Raw genomic sequence first — 16,892 nt, forward strand, 5'->3', positions numbered from 1 at the left:
AGCCAGCACACACAGGCTACGTATGCCTTTGAAATATGAGATAAAACAGCACTGGTGACACAAGATAAATGATTTTGTCTAATTTACCGCATGGATCTAATAGCTCCTTCTTCTGAAAGTACCCTCTCCTATCTACCTGATCCCTATCCCCTCTGCTCCAGCTGGTTTCATTAACATTTGAATCCCCTGGGCCTGATATAGGATGTGCCACGCTCTCTCTGACTGATTCTCCTGGCCTAGGAGGAGGAGAAAATGAACAAACAGGAAAAATACTTTCCTGACTCCTTTAAACTGGAAGCTCAGAGCAGAAGCAACTCCAGTCCAGGCGTAAGCTATCCATAGAGTTTGGCTTTCTCCCCTTCATGGAACCAGGTGGCTTTCATAATGCAAAGGCAAATCTGTTAGAGGTCTGACTGTAATTGTTTCAGCTGTGTGCTGGAGAGGCTGTTTTTGGAGGTCTGATATTGCTCTACCTATTAAACAGAGCTCTCAACTTTTTTTTCTCACCTACCCACAGCAGGGACCTGAGGGCTAAGGCTCCACCCATGCCACCTAGCCACCTGCAAAAGGGGTCTGAGGATAGTGGTGACTACCAGTCTTTACAGGTATAAGCATTAGGTCTCTAAGGTACAGATGCAGAGCCCACCCACCAGAGTGCTATAGAGAACAGAGACGCTCCTTCCTTCTTGACACTTGGGGAAAGGCTGTCAGTACACTGGCCTCCTCAGAGTGTGACCCCCTGCCACTACCAGAAACGAGTGCATACAACCATCACCACTACTCCTGTAAGATAGTAGGTGAGAGCCTATACCACACACTGGGTAACTGACTATCAGGAAACCTGAAATGAATCTATACAAGAATAGTAAATGGACTCATAGGCTCATATAGCTGGTAACAGCTCTAACCATCTGGTAACAGGACACAAACAGAAAGATAGGACACAGCGGCAAACATAAAAAATTACAATAACTTATAGATGGCTCAGAGACAGCAGTCGATATCAAATCACATAAAGTAGCAGACCATGATTGCTTCCATAAACTGCCAAAACAGAGAATTGCCAGATGTAGAATACAAAAGGTTGATATACAGAACACTTCAAGACATCAGGAACAACGTCAGGAACATCAGGAACGAAATCAGGCAATGTATGGAAAAAGCCAAGGAACACACAGATAAAGCAGTTGAAGAAATTAAAAAGATTATCCAAGAACATAATGAAAAATTTAATAAGCTGCAAAAATCCAGAGAGACAACATTCAGAAATTCAAAAGATTAACAATAAAATTACAGAATTAGACAACTAAATAGGAAGTCAGAGGAGCAGAATTGAGGAACTGGAATGCAGAACTGGGGAGATGATGGAGGATAAGGCACTTGGCACCACTATATTTGAAGAAAAATCAGATGAAAGAATTTAAAAAATGAAGAAACCTTAAGAATCATGTGGAACTCTATCGAGAAAAATAACTTGCAAGTGTTTGGAATACCAGAACAGGGAGGGATAACAGAAAATATGGAGAGAATTGTTGAAGATTTTCTGGCAGAAAACTTCCCTGACATCATGAAAGATAAAAGGATGTCTATCCAAGATGCTCATCAAACCCCATACAAGGTAGATCCCAAAAGGAAGTCACCAAGACATATTATCATCAAACCTGCCAAAACCAAAGATAAAGAGAAAATTTTAAGAGCAGCCAGGGTAAGTGAAAAGTCACCTACAAAGGAGAGTCAATAAGAATAAGCTCAGACTACTTGGCAGAAACCATGCAGGCAAGAAGGCAATGGGATGACATATATAGGGCACTGAAGGAGAAAAATTGCCAGCCAAGAATCATATATCCAGCAAAACTGTCTCTCAGATATGAAGGGAAAATTAAGTCATTTACAGATAAACACAAGCTTATGGAATTTGCAAAAACTAAACCAAAACTACAGTAAATACTAAAGTGAACGCTCTGGTTAGAAAATCAATAATATCAGATACCAACACAACACTAGGGCACAGAACAGAGCATCCTGATATCAACTCAGATACAGAAATCACAAAAATAAAATAAGATAAAAAAAAGCTCAAAACAAGGAATCACTGATGTCATTATGTAAAAGATGACAATAATCAATAAAGACGGACTAAATAAAGCAGGCATAGATCTTCCCTATGGAGAGGAAATCAAGGCGATACAGGGAGATACAAGTTAGTTTTATACTTAGAACAGTAGGGGTAAATATTAAGGTAACCACAAAGAAGACTATCAATCCCATACTTCAAACTAAAAACCAAGATAAACATAAAGACTCAGCAAAAACAAATTCAACTACAATGAAAAAGAGGAAAACACAATTTACAAAGAAAAACTACTTCTCAGCACAAAAAAGTACATGGAAAAATCATATTGTCAACAACACACGAAAAAAGGCATCAAAATGACACGACTAATCTCATACCTATCTATAATTATGCTGAATGTAAATGGACTAAATGCACCAATAAAGAGACAGAAAGTTGCAGATTGGATAAAAGAACATAATCCAGCTATATACTGTCTACAAAAGACACACCTTAGAGACACAAACTAAAACTCAAAGGATGGAAAAAATATATTAAGCAAAAAGCAATAAAAAATGAGCAGCAGTGGCAATATTAATTTCTAACAAAATAGACTTTAAAGTTAAATCTACCACAAAGGATAAGGAAGGACACTATATAATGATTAAAGGGACAATTTACTGGGAAGATATACCATATTAAATATTTATGTGCCCAAAGGCAGGGCTGAAAGATGCATAAACTCTAGCAGCATTGAAAAGCGAGATAGACAGCTCCACAATTATAGTAGGAGACTTCAACACGACACTCTTGGAGGAAGACAGGATGTCTGGAAAGAAGCCTAATAAAGATACAGAAGATCTAAATACCACAATCAAACAACTTGACCTCATAGACATACACAGAACACTGCACTCAACAGCAGTCAAGTATACTTTCTTTTCTAGTGCACATGGAACATTCTCTAGAATAGACAACGTATTAGGTCATAAAGCAAGCCTTTTCAGAATCCAAAACATCAAAATATTACAAAGCATCTTCTCTGATCATAAGGGCATAAAAGTAGAAAACAATAACAGAAAAAACAGGGAAAAGAAATCAAATACTTTTGATGAACAATACACTCCTTAAAAAAGACGGTTATAGAAAACGTTGTTGTTGTTGTTAGGTGCCCTCAAGTTGGTTCTGACTCATAGCGACCCTATGCACAACAGAACGAAACACTGCCTGGCACTGCGCCATCCTTACAATTGTTCTTATGCTTGAGCGCTTTGTTGCAGCCACTGTGTCAATCCACCTCGTTGAGGGTCTTCCTCTTTTCCACTGACCCTGTACTTTGCCAAGCATGATATCCTTCTCCAGAGACTGATCCCTCCTGACAACATGTCCAAAGTATGTAAGATGCAGTCTCGCCACCCTTGCTTCTAAGGAGCATTCTGGTTGTACTTCTTCCAAGACAGATTTTTTTTCTTTCTTCTGGCAGTCCATGGTATAGTCAACATTCTTTGCCAACACCACAATTCAAAGGTGTCAATTCTTTGGTCTTCCTTATTCATTGTCCAGCTTTCACATGCATAGGGTCAGGCGCACCTTAGTCTTCAAGGTGACATCTTTGCTCTTCAAAACTTGAAAGAGGTCCTTTGCAGCAGATTTACCCAATGCAATGTGTCTTTTGATTTCTTGATTGCTGCTTCCATTGCTGTGGATCCAAGGAAAATGAAATCCTTGAAAACTTCATCTTTTCTCCATTTATCATGATGTTGCTCATTGGTCCAGTTGTGAGGATTTTTGTTTTCTTTATGTTGAGGTGCAATCCATACTGAAGGCTGTGGTCTTTGATCTTCATTAGTAAGTACTTCAAGTCCTCTTCACTTTCAGCAAGCCAGGTTGTGTCATCTGCATAACGCAAGTTGTTAATGAATCTTCCTCCAATTGTGATGCCCCGTTCTTTTTCATATAGTCCAGCTTCTCATATTATTTGCTCAGCATACAGATTGAATAGGTATGGTGAAAGAATACAACCCTTGTGCACACCTTCCCTGACTTTAAACCATGCGGTATCCCCTTGTTCTTTCACCATAGAAGACATTAAGGATGGAATAAACAAATTCATAGAATCAAATGAGAATGAAAACACTTCCTATCAGAACCTTTTGGACGCAGCAAAAGCAGTGCTCGGAGGTCAATTTATATCAATAAATGCACACACACAAAAAGGAGAAAGGGCCAAAATCAAAGAATTATGCCTACAACTTGAACGAATAGAAAGAGAGCAACAAAAGAAGCCCTCAGGCACCCGAAGAAAGTGAATAGTAAAAATTAGAGCAGAATTAAATGAATTAGAGAAAAGAAAAACAATTGGAAGAATTAACAAGACCAAAAGCTGGTTCTTTGAAAAAAATCAACAAAATTGATAAACCATTGGCCAGGCTGACAAAAGAAAAACAAGAAAGGAAGCAAATAACCTGAATAAAAATGAGATGGGTGATATTACAACAGACCCAACTGAAATTAAAAGAATCATATCAGATTACTACAAAAAAATTGTACTCTAAAGATTTGAAAATGTAGAAGAAACAGATGAATTCCTAGAAACACACTACCTCCCTAAACTAACACGAACAGTGGTAGGACAACTAAGTAGACACATAACAAAAGAAGAGATTGAAAAGTTAATCAAAAAACTCCTAAGAAAACAAAGCCCTTGCCCTGTTGGTTTCACTGCTGAATTCTACCAAACTTTCAGAGAAGAGTTAACGTCACTACTACCAAAGGTATTTCAGAGCACAGAAAAGGATGAAATACTTCCAAACTCATTCTATGAAGCCAGCGTATTCCTGATACCAAAACCAGGTAAAGACACCACTAAAAAAGAAAATTACAGACCTATATCCCTCATGAACTTAGATGCAAAAATCCTCAACAAAATTCTAGCCAATAGGATTCAAGAACATATCAAAAAAATCATTCACTATGACCAAGTGGGATTCGTACCAGGTATGCAGGGATGGTTCAACATTAGAAAAACAATATAATCCATCGTACAAATAAAACAAAAGACAGGAACCACATTTTATCAATTGATGCTGAAAAGGCATTTGACAAAGTCCAGCACCCATTCATGATTAAAACTTTTAGCAAAATAAGAATAGAAGGAAAATTCCTCAACATAATAAAAGGCGTTTATACAAAGCCAACAGCCAACATCATCCTAAATGAAGAGATTCTGAAAACATTCCCCTTGAGAACAGGAACCAGACAAGGATGCCCTTTATCACCACTCTTATTTAACATTGTTCTGGAGGTCCTGGCCAGAGCAGTTAGGCTAGATAAAGAAATAAAGGGCATCCAGATTGGTAAGGAAGAAGTCAAAGTATCTCTATTTGCAGATGACATGACCTTATACACGGAAAACCCTAAAGAATCCTAAAAAAAAAAAACCCGAAAAACCCACAAAACTACTGAAACAAATAGAAGCATTCAGCAGAGGATCAGGATACAAGATAAACATACAAAAATCAGTTGGATTCCTCTACACCAACAAAAAGAATATCGAAGAGGAAATCACCAATCAATACCATTTACAGTAGCCCCCAAGAAGATAAAATACTTAGGAATAAATCTTACCAGAAACGTAAAGACCTATACAAAGAAAACTACAAGACACTACTGCAAGAAACCAAAAGAGACCTACATAAGTGGAAAAACATACCTTGCTCATGGGTAGGAAGAAAGCATTGTAAAAATGTCTTTTCTACCAAAAGCTATGTATAGATACAATGCAATTCCAACCCAAATTCCAACATTTTTTAATGAGGTGGAAGGGCAAGAGACCCCGGATAAGTAAACCATTACTGATAGAGAAGAACAAAGTGGGAGGCCCACTCTATGTGATTTTAGAACCTATTATACAGCCACAGCAGTCAAAACAGCCTGGTACTGGTACAACAGCAGATACATAGACCAGTGGAACAGAATTGAGAACGAAGACATGTATCCATCCACATAGGAGCAGCTGATATTTGACAAAGGCCCAAAGTCAGTTAATTGGGGACAAGACAGTTTGTTTAACAAATGGTGTGGGCATAACTGGATATCCATCTGCAAAAAAATGAAACAAGACCCATACTTGACACCATGCACAAAAATGAACTCAAAGTGGATCAAAGACCTAAATATAAAATCTAAAACAATAAAGATCATGGAAGAAAAAATAGGGACATTAGGAGCCCTAATACATGGTATAAATCGTATACCAAACATTACTAAAAATGCAGAAGAGAAACCAGATAACTGGGATCTCCTCAAAATTGAACACCTATGTTCATCCAAAGACTTCACCAAAAGAGTAAAAAGACTACCTGCACACTGGGAAAAAGTTTTTAGCTATGAGTTCTCTGATCAGCACCTGATCTCTCAAATCTACATGATACTGCAAAAACTCAACTACAAAAAGACAAATAATCCAATTAAAAAATGGGCAAAGGATATGAACAGACACCTCACTAAAGAGGACATTCAGGCTGCTAACAGATACATGAGGAAATGCTTGCTATCACTAGCCATTAGAGAAATGCAAATCAAAACTACAAGGAGATTCCATCTCACTCCAACAAGGCTGGCATTAATCCAAAAAACACAAAATAATAAATGTTGGAGAGGTTGTGGAGAGACTGGAACACCTATACAGTGCTGGTGGGAATGTAAAATGGTACGACCACTTTGGAAATCGATTTGGCGCTTCCTTACAAAACTGGAAATAGAACTACCATATGATCCAGCAATCCCACTCCTTGGAATATATTCTCGAGAAATAAGAGCCTGTACACAAACAGATATATGCACACCCATGTTTATTGCAGCTCTGTTTACAATAGCAAAAAGCTGGAAGCAACCAAGGTGCCCATCAACAGATGAATGGATAAATAAATTATGGTATAGTCACATAATGGAATACTACGCATCGATAAAGAACAATGATGAATCCATGAAACATTTCATGACATGGAGAAATCTGGAAGACATTATGCTGAGTGATATGAGTCAGTTGCAAAAGGACAAATATTGTGTAAGACCACTATTATAGGAACTCGAGAAATAGTTTAAACTGAGAAGAAAATATTCTACGATTTTTTATGAGGGGGGAGGGAGGGAGGGAGGGAGAAAGGTTTTCACTAATTAGATAGTAAATAAGTTTTTATTTTAGGTGAAGGAAAAGACAACAGACAATACAGGAGAGATCAACACAACTGGACTAACCCAAAAGCTAAGAAGTTTCTTGAATAAACCGAATGCTTTGAAGGCCAGCGTAGCAGGGGCAGGGGCTTGAGGACCATGGTTTCAGGGTACACCTAAGTCAATTGGCATAATAAAATCTATTAAGAAAACATCCTGCATCCCACTTTGGAGAGTGACATCTGGGGTCTTAAATGCTAGCGAGCGGCCATCTAAGATGCATCAATTGGTCTCAACCCGCCTGGAGCAAGGAAGAATGATGAACAGCAAAGACAGAAGGTAATTATGAGCCTAAAACAGAAAGGACCACATAAACCAAAGACTACATAAGACTGAGACCAGAAGAACTAGGTGGTCCTGGCCACAGCTGATGATTGCCCCAATAGGGAACACAACAGAGAACTCCGGAGGGAGCAGGTGAGCAGTGGGATGCAGACCCCAAATTCTCATGAAATGGTCAGTCTGGGACTAGAAGGACCCTGGAGCCATGGTCCCTAGACCTGCTATTAGCCCAAGACAGGAACCATTTCTAAAGAGAACTCTTCAGGCAGGGATTGGACTGGAATATGGGATGAACTAAAATACTGGTGAAGAATGAGCTTCTTGGATCAAGTAGACACATGAGGCTATGTTGGCATCTCCCATCTGGAGGGAAATAAGAGGGAAGATGGGGCCAGAATCTGCCCGAATGGACACGAGGAGAGAATATGGAGCAAAAGAGAGTGCTGTCTCATTAGGGGGAGGGCAATTAAGAGGGTATAGTAAGGTATATATAAATTTTTGTATGAGACCCTGACTTGATTTGTAAACTTTCACTTAAAGCACAATAAAAGTTAATTAAAAAAAAAAAAACAAAAAACAGGACATGCTTGAGTGTGGGAGTATGTTTAAAAAGGAACTATTGGTATTTAAAGCACCACTCTTGGGATTGCCACACATTTGCTCTATTGTTGACACACATTTACCTAGGTAGAATCAAGTGATTGATGATGTCCCCCAATAGCCATTTCAAGATCTTTACAAAAATTTTGCTTTCTGCTTAGAGCTATGAGGTAGTATTAGTGGCAGAGGTGATGGTTTGTATATAATTGTAGGTGTGCTTATAAGTAAGGATCAATTTATATAATGTATTTGAACTGTTTTTATGCTTCAGTGGACTAATGTCCTTTTGGGTATGTGTTAAAAAATGGACTCCAGAATATTATTAGACTTTATTGTAGAATCAGTCGTCTTGAATTCAAATATCTAATAAAAGTATTAAACTATATTCGAGGATGTGATGCCATCCTTAACAAATTAGAATAGGTGGCCACTTTGATCTCGGAATCTGTTTTATAATGCCATCACAAAGGTTTGTTTGTCTTAAGTCCTGTGTCTTTTTAACCACTAACCATGGTATACTTTTATTCTCAAGGTTGTCCTCCCAGCCACCCACGCTTTTTTTTAAAATCCAAACTCTGGTGTTTGAAATTCACCATAAACTAAGAAATATAGGATAAGTGGCAATAGTTACATTTTAAAAGTTTACTTCTGTGAGACCAAAATTGGAAGAATTTTAGACACTTTGCAACAAAACTTTGGGTAAATTGTATCAGTTGGAGTAATAGTTGTTTAAGGAGCCCTGATGGCGCAGTGATTAAACGTTTGGATGCTGAGAGATTGGCAGTTCAAATCCATCAGTCACTCTATGGGAGAAAGATGTAGCAGTCTGCTTCTGTAAAGATTTACAGCCTTGCAAACTCTATGGGGCAGTTGTACTCTGTCCTATACAGTTGCTATGAGTTGGAATTGACTATGGCAGTGGGAACGAGAACAGTGATTTAAAATGAAGAACCATCAAATCCTATTGCATTTGTTAGAGCTAGCAATGCTCTTCTTTAATCTTCTATATAGATGATAGGTAGTTTGACCTTTTACAATATCGTATAACTGGGGATGCTGGACAGCAAGCATAACCTGGGACTGTGCAGGCAAACTATGACATATGGCTACCCTAGTTTTGGAACTCCGAAAACTGACCCTGTGCTGCCTGGTGGCAGAGAATAAATAGCTCTTACCTTGAAGAACACTAACTTAGAGCTTGGGAGTTGACTTTGGTGGGAGACATTGGTTTTTTAAAGTCAGACTCTATGGAGAGATTTTCATTTTTCTTCTGAAATGAAGTTGTGGAAAAATAACTTTGGAATTAATGTGACTGAAGGGCAACCTCCAAACCATTCTGTACTCTAGTTTAGCTGAGCTAATCCTTCTTCTACTGTGGCCTTTTATAACCCTGAATAGTATTGTGTTAGCGTATTTTAAATAAGAGTTAATTCCCTGTATTGTCCTTTTTAAATCCCAGAAGATATATTACTATCTTCAATTTGTTATCTAGCATCATTTTGATATTTGTATTAGCAGTAACTAATGGATAATTATAATTGCATATTTACTGTCCTTATCGATTATGAAAAATGATACTTCAGTTGCAAATACAAAGTACTCTTCACATAATCTAATACCAGACGTTTTGTAATTCTAAAGCTCAGAGAAGAAAAGATCTAGCTCTGCCATTTCAGATCTTTCACAGATCCTCAAGTCTCAGCACGAGGCAGCTTTCTTAGAGCCTTCAATTGAAATGTCATTCGATGGAGAACAGTCCCCTGAACCTTTATCACAGAACCACGATAAATCCCTTACGTCGGCTTCAGCCAGCGAAGAAAGTCAAGATCCACTGTCTGCTGGACAGTCACCCGAAGGGAATGAAACAGTGACAGCATCCCTTATTTCACATCCTTTTTTTACTAAAAGAAAATCAAAGGATAGGTATAACTCAAAGGTATGATATAGTAATTTGAAAACTATTTTGGAATGCTGGACTTTGTCAATATCTTGAGTATTTACTTAAGTTAATTAAAAACTCATTAATATTTTCTTATTTCAAGAGAATAGAAAGTTTGCTCTTTAATACAACATTTTTATTTTTAGGAGGCTTTTTTTTTTAAAGTAATATTTGGGAATCAAAGTACTATTTTAACTTATAAAAAATCTAATCAGCATTGACACAGATGTTGTGGCCTATATTAGAATTTTAATGATAAAAAAAAGTATACAATCCCTGAGACAAGGAAAATTTCATTGTTGTCATTTCAAGTTCATCTACGAAAAAGAGATTTTTAAGCAATAAGATAACTATAATTATATAATTATTACATTAAAACCTGTTGCCATGAGTAAATTCTGACTCATAGCAACCCTGCAGGACAGAGTAGAACTGCCCCATAGGGTTTCCAAAGAGCAGCTGGTGGATTCAAACAGCTGACCTTTTGGTTGGCAGCCATCACTTTTAATCATTGCACCACCAGGGCTCTATTACATTAAATCAGTATTAATATTAGTGTTAATATTACTGTTATTAACATAATTTTACGTATCTTTAAACAAAACCTAGAAAAATTATCAGAGTTGCTTTTGTTAAAAAAGTATTTTTTTAATTAGAAATTCTTAGAGCTAAAATGTTGGGAATAAAGAAAAGATAAAAAGCTGTGCCTTCTTGACATTTATTCACAGTATAGTTTTATCATAGGAGTTATTAAAGTGGCCATATAAAATAATTCTGTAAGTCATTTATCTAAAAATTGAAATAGACTAAAATATAAATCTAAACTTGTTGTTAGGTCCCATCGAGTCTGTTTTGACTCACAGTGACCCTATGTACAACAGAATGAAACACTCCTTTGTCTTGCAACATCCCCACAGTCATTGCTATGTGTGAACCCATTGGTGCAGTCACTGTGTCAGTCGATCTTGTTGAGAGTCTTCCTTTTTTCTCTGACCCTCTACTTTACCAAGCATGATGTCCTTGTGCAGGGACTGGTCCCTCCTGATAACATGTCCAAAGTCTCACCATCCTTGCTTCTAACGACCGTTCTGGCTGTAGTTCTTCTAAGACAGAATTGTTCGTTCTTCTGGTAGTCCATGGTATATTCAACATCACATCAGATGACAAAATGGTGGACAATCACACAAGACTGGGGATTATGGCCTAGCCAAGTTGGTGCACATTTTTGGAGGACACAGTACAATCCATTACAGATGGTAATAATTATTGACACTTGGTTCAATTGGAGCTGTTTATGAGGCAGAATCACAATATTGCATGGGCTTCCTTCATACTGTTCAGTGTTCCCGGATGCCTCACAGGTTCATTTATTGTTCTTATTTTTTATGTGATATATTCAAGAAATAAACAAAAAATATTAAAAGCTTTTTTGCAATGACATTGTAGCTCTCTTTTTAAAAGAATGCAAATAAATAGAGTTTCAACTAGGGTAATAGGAAGTCGGAAGGCAACAGGCAACAATAACAACACAAAACTGGTTAAAATAAAACTGAAGTCAAACCCAGTTTTCTGAGAGCTTATTAACTAATTACGGATAATCATACCATTGTAAATGTGTACCAGGTACCTAGAATCTCTTCAGCTTCCTAGTAGTTGTGATAATTAATTTGTGGGGTGAGGTAAGGACAGTTAATAATCAACATTAGTCAGCTTCTGTTTACCTAGCTGTCATGATGTGGTGAGAATACCCCAAATTTATGCTGTTCCTTAACTGTAGTTAACCTGAAAATAGTTAATGTGAGTGTCGATTTTATGTTTAAGATTATTTTACTTTAAAAAGGTAGAAAAAAGCAATTTATCTAATTTTAGATATATAATTTGTAATTTCTTATTGCAACTTTTGTTATTAAGACTGGTGTGTCAGAAGAGAAATTACAAAGTAAGACTGAAAATCAAACTTACCAAGAAGGAGGAGAATTTCAAGGTAAAAAAAGTTTTTCTGTTTTGCAGGATGAAAACATGAATGATTATTTTGTTCATTCCCACAGTATAATTACAAGTGAATGTGGGGAGAGCATTATTAAACATGCACATGACTTGTTAAACAATCAGGTAGTACAGAAATATATTGACAATTTTATAAAAATTAGCTGAGTTTTTTGGTGAGTTAACATTATATCACTTGGACAGTCTTTTTCAGTAAGAGCTTTGTAAACGGGAAGTGATAGTTCCGCCTCAACCAAATAACAGAACCTGGCATTATGAATTCTTAATTTAATATTGTACCAAAATTCATCTGGGTAGAATTAAAAAAAAAAAGATTTTTGGTATGAATAATTAATTGCAAATTTTAATTGCATTCTTTAGATGTTTGATATACAATAATTAAAAACAATGGTAAATTTGTTTGTTCTTTCCAACATTAAAAAACAAAACAAAACAAAACATACCCATTGGCCGTCAAGTTGATTCCAACTCATAGCAATCCTATAGGACAGAGTAGAACTGCCCCATAGGGTTTCTAAGTAGCAGTTGGTGGATTTGAACTGCTGACCTTTTGGTTAGCAGCCAAATGCTTAACCACTGCACCACCAGATCCCCAACATACCTAGCTTATATATTTAATAGATATTTTCTTGCATTGGCCTAATCTTTCAAAATAAATTTAATTGTGATTTGAGATTCAGGAGCATCACACTTCTGTTGTGCTTTGAAATGGGAGTGCCTCTATTGTTTCATCTGTGGTGGTCAGTTATCTATGTGAGAGAACTATTCCTTATTATGGTTGGGAAGTTTTCTTTTATTCAATGTATATTCTGAATTTTAATCAAGTATTGGGCTTAATTTATACAACTGGGGAAGAGCTGTCTCCTCAGAGTAGAGTCAGCCTTAATGATGTAGGTGGAGTCAAGCTTTTGGGATCTTCATTTGCTGATGAGGCACGACTCACAATGAGTAGAAACAGGTGCAAACATGCATTAATAATTGGAAGAAGGAATGTATGAAGTATGAATCTAGGAAAATTAGAAATCATCAAAAATGAAATGGAATGCATAAACATTGATATCCTAGGCATTAGTGAGCTGAAATGGACGGGTATTGGCCATTTTGAATCAGACAATCCTGTGTTCTACCATGGAAGAGGAATGGCATTGCTTCATTGTCAAAAAAGAATATTTCAAGATCCATCCTGAATTAAGATGCTGTCAGTGATTGGATAATATCCATATGCCTAAAAGGAAGACCAGTTAATAAAAATATTATTTGAATGTATGCACCAACTGCTAAGGCCAAAGATGAAGAAATTGAAGATTTTTACCAACTTCTGCAGTCTGAAATTGGCTGAACATGCAATCAGGATACATCGATAATTACTGGTGATTGGAATGCAAAAGTTGGAAATAAAGAAGAAGGATCAGTTGGAAAATATGGCCTTGGTGATAGAAATGATGCCAGAGATCACATAATAGAATTTTGCAAGGCCAAAGACTTCTTCATTACAAATACCTTTCTTCAACAACATAAACAGTGACTATACACGTGGACCCTGCTGGATGGAATGAATACACAGGAATCAAATTGACTTTGCAGAAAGAGACAATGGAACAGCTCAATATCATTATTCAGAACAAGGCCAGGGGCCGACTCTGGAACAGGTCATCAATTGCTCCTATGCAAGTTCACGTTGAAGCTGAAGAAAATTAGAAGGAGTCCATGAGAGCCAAAGTACAACCTTGAGTATATCCCACCTGAATTTAGAGACCACCTCAAGAATAGATTTGATTCACTGAATACTAATGACCTAAGACCATAAAAGTTGTGGAAATAACATCAAGGACATCATACATGAAGAGAGCAAAAGGTCATTAAAAAGATAGTAAAGAAAGAAAAGACCAAAATGGATGTCAGAAGAGACTCTGAAACTTGCTCTTGAACATAGAGTAGCTAAAGCAAACAGAAGAAATGATGAAGTCAAAGAGCTGAACAGAAGATTTCAAAGGGCAGCTCTGGAAGACAAAGTAAAGTATTATAATGACATTTGTAAAGACCTGGAGTTAGAAAACCAAGAGGGAAGAACATGCTTGGCATTTCTCAAGCTGAAAGAACTGAACAAAAAATTCAAGCCTTGAGTTGCAACAGTGAAGGATTCTATGGGCAAAATACTGAACCACGCAGGAAGCGTCAAAAGAAGATGGAAAGAATACATGGAGTCACTGTATCAAAAATAATTGGTTGGCGTTCAGACATTTCAGAAGGTAGCATATGATCAAGGACCAATGGTACTGAAGGAAGCAGTCCAAGCTGCACTGAAGGGATTGGCAAAAAACAAGGCTCCAGGAATTGAGATGATTAAAAAAAAATGGATACAGTGCTGGAAGTGCTTACTTGTCTATACCAAGAAATTTGGAAAACAGATACTTGGCCAGCTGACTAGAAGAGATCCATATTTACATCTATTCCAAAGAAAGGTGATCTGCTGAATGCAGAAATTACCAAACAATATCATTAATATCACATGCAAGTAAAATTTTGCTGAAGATCATTCAAAAGAGGTTGTAGCAGTACACTGACAGGGAACTGCCAGAAATTCAAGCCAAATTCAGAAGAGATGAAATGAGTGATATCATTGCTGATGACAGATGGAGCTGGCTGAGTGCAGAGAATACCAGAAAGATGTTTACCTGTGTTTTGTTGACGATGCAATGGCATTCAACTGCGTGGATCATAAGAAATCATGGATAACATTTTGAAAAACAGGAATTCCAGAACACTTAACGTGCTCACGAGGAACCTGTTCATAGATCATGAGACAGCCTCTTGAACAGAACAAGGGGGATATTGCATGGTTTAAAGTTAGGACAGGTGTGTGTCAGGATTGTATCCTTTCACCATGTTTATTCAATCTGTATGCTGAGAAAATAAACAGAGCAGCTGGACGACACGAAGACGAATGCACCATCAGGATGGAGGAAAACTCATGAGCAACCTGCGATATGCAGATGGCACAGCATTGCTTGCTGAAAGGAAAGAGGACTTGAAGCACTTACTAATGAAGATCAAAAACCACAGCCTCAACATAAAGAAAACAAAAATCCTCACAACTAGACTAACAAGCAATATCCGGATAAATAGAGAAAATATCAAAGTTGGATTGTATCCACAATCAACAACCATGGAAGCAGAAGTCATGAAGTCACAGAACACATTGCACTGGACAAATTTGCTACAAGAAACCTCTTTAAAATGTTAAAAAGCAAAGATGTCACCTTGAAGACTAAGATGTGCCTGACTCAAGCCATGGTTTTTTCGGTTGGTACATGCATGTGAAAGCTAGGCGATGAATAAGGAAGACAAGAAGAATTGATGCCTTTGAATTGTGGTGTTGGCAAAGAATATTAAATATACCGTGGACTGCCAGAAGAGCAAACAAATCTGTATTGGAAGAAGGAAAACCAGAATGCTCCTTGGAAGCAAGGATGGTGAGACTAAGTCTCACATGCTTTGGACATGCTATCAGGAGGGATTAGTCCCTGGAGAAGGACATCATGCTTGTAAAGTAAAGGGTTATCAAAAAAGAGGAGACCCTGAAGGAGATGGATTGATACAGTTGCTGCAACAATGGGCTCAAGCATAACAATTGTGAGGATGGCACAGGACCAGGCAGTGTTTCCTCCTGTTGTACATAGGGTCACTATGAGTCAGAACTGCCTCAATGGCACCTAACAACAACAAGAGCATAAAGAAATAATTCTGCGAATTTGCCTAAAGTAAATTTATTTAGTACATAAAGAGGTGACTAGTACTAATATTTGAAAAATATAATGAAATTCATATCTAATTTAGCCTTGTATTTTGGGGGAATAATTTGAATATATTAGTTGCAGGTTAAAATGTGCTCTCTTACCTCATTGTTTACAAACAAAACATAAACACTGAAAAATAGCACAGTATTTGTTTAATATCAACGTAAAGAATTCAAAATATTAGCTCATAAAGCAGGATCCAGCTCTCTTTTATGTCACATTATGTAGTTAAAATTCAGTCTATGTTTTGAGGATGGCAGCATGAGCAGGAGCAAGTTTTTGACTCCTCCCTACCCCATACAAGACCACCAAGAAATAGAACAAAAATTCTCTATCAGACCCAGAAGAAACCTAGAAATATGGGCAGAGGACTGTTGCCAAGGCCTGCAGAAGGGCCTAGCCAAATCATAGAACTAAAAAGTTGGAGAAGTGCTTCCTGTGTGGTCCTCAAAAGGAGTCCCTGGGTGGCACGAATAATTAAGCACTCAACTAGTAGCCAAAAGTTGGTGTTTGAACCCACCCAGAGGATGGGCTTGGAAGACAGGCGTGGTGATCTTCTTCCAAAAGGTCACAGTCATTGAAATCCTATGGGGCACAGCTCTACTCTGATACACATGGGGCTGCCATGAGTTGGAATGGACTCTGTGGTAACTGACAACAACCACAACAACATATGGTTCTCACATCTCACCCTCCCAGCGCTGCAGATCCACAAACTGCAGCAGCACCCACCCTCCTAGAGCTGTGAGCTTGCAGCCACATCGAGAGGAACCCACAGAGCAGCTCCAGCAGATCTCTCACCCCAGAGATCACACAGTTTGTCTGCACATTGATAAAGGCCCGAGCTCTGGTAAATTTAACAGAACAGATCTCTCAGCTGAATTGCTCAAGGTGAGCCTGCTCCCCTGCCCACTAGCAGCATCTCCCACAGATGTTGGTTACAGTGCCAGTCATCCCAGGCCATACATCAGGAAGGGAA

The 16,892-nt window shown here is 37.7% G+C and overlaps 1 protein-coding gene across 1 annotated transcript in view; it reads left to right on the plus strand.

Moving 5' to 3' along the window:
- Positions 1-16,892, plus strand: part of CCDC7 (coiled-coil domain containing 7) — a 422,824-nt gene that overhangs the window by 143,479 nt on the left and 262,453 nt on the right. Inside the window, exons 17-18 of the mRNA XM_049881615.1 lie at positions 9,812-10,106; positions 12,120-12,221. Coding sequence (XP_049737572.1) covers positions 9,812-10,106; positions 12,120-12,221 — 397 coding nt within the window. The remainder of the gene's footprint in view (positions 1-9,811; positions 10,107-12,119; positions 12,222-16,892) is intronic.

The sequence above is a fragment of the Elephas maximus genome, chromosome 4, assembly GCF_024166365.1.
Source record: "Elephas maximus indicus isolate mEleMax1 chromosome 4, mEleMax1 primary haplotype, whole genome shotgun sequence".
In the NCBI taxonomy this organism is placed as follows: Eukaryota; Metazoa; Chordata; class Mammalia; order Proboscidea; family Elephantidae; genus Elephas; species Elephas maximus.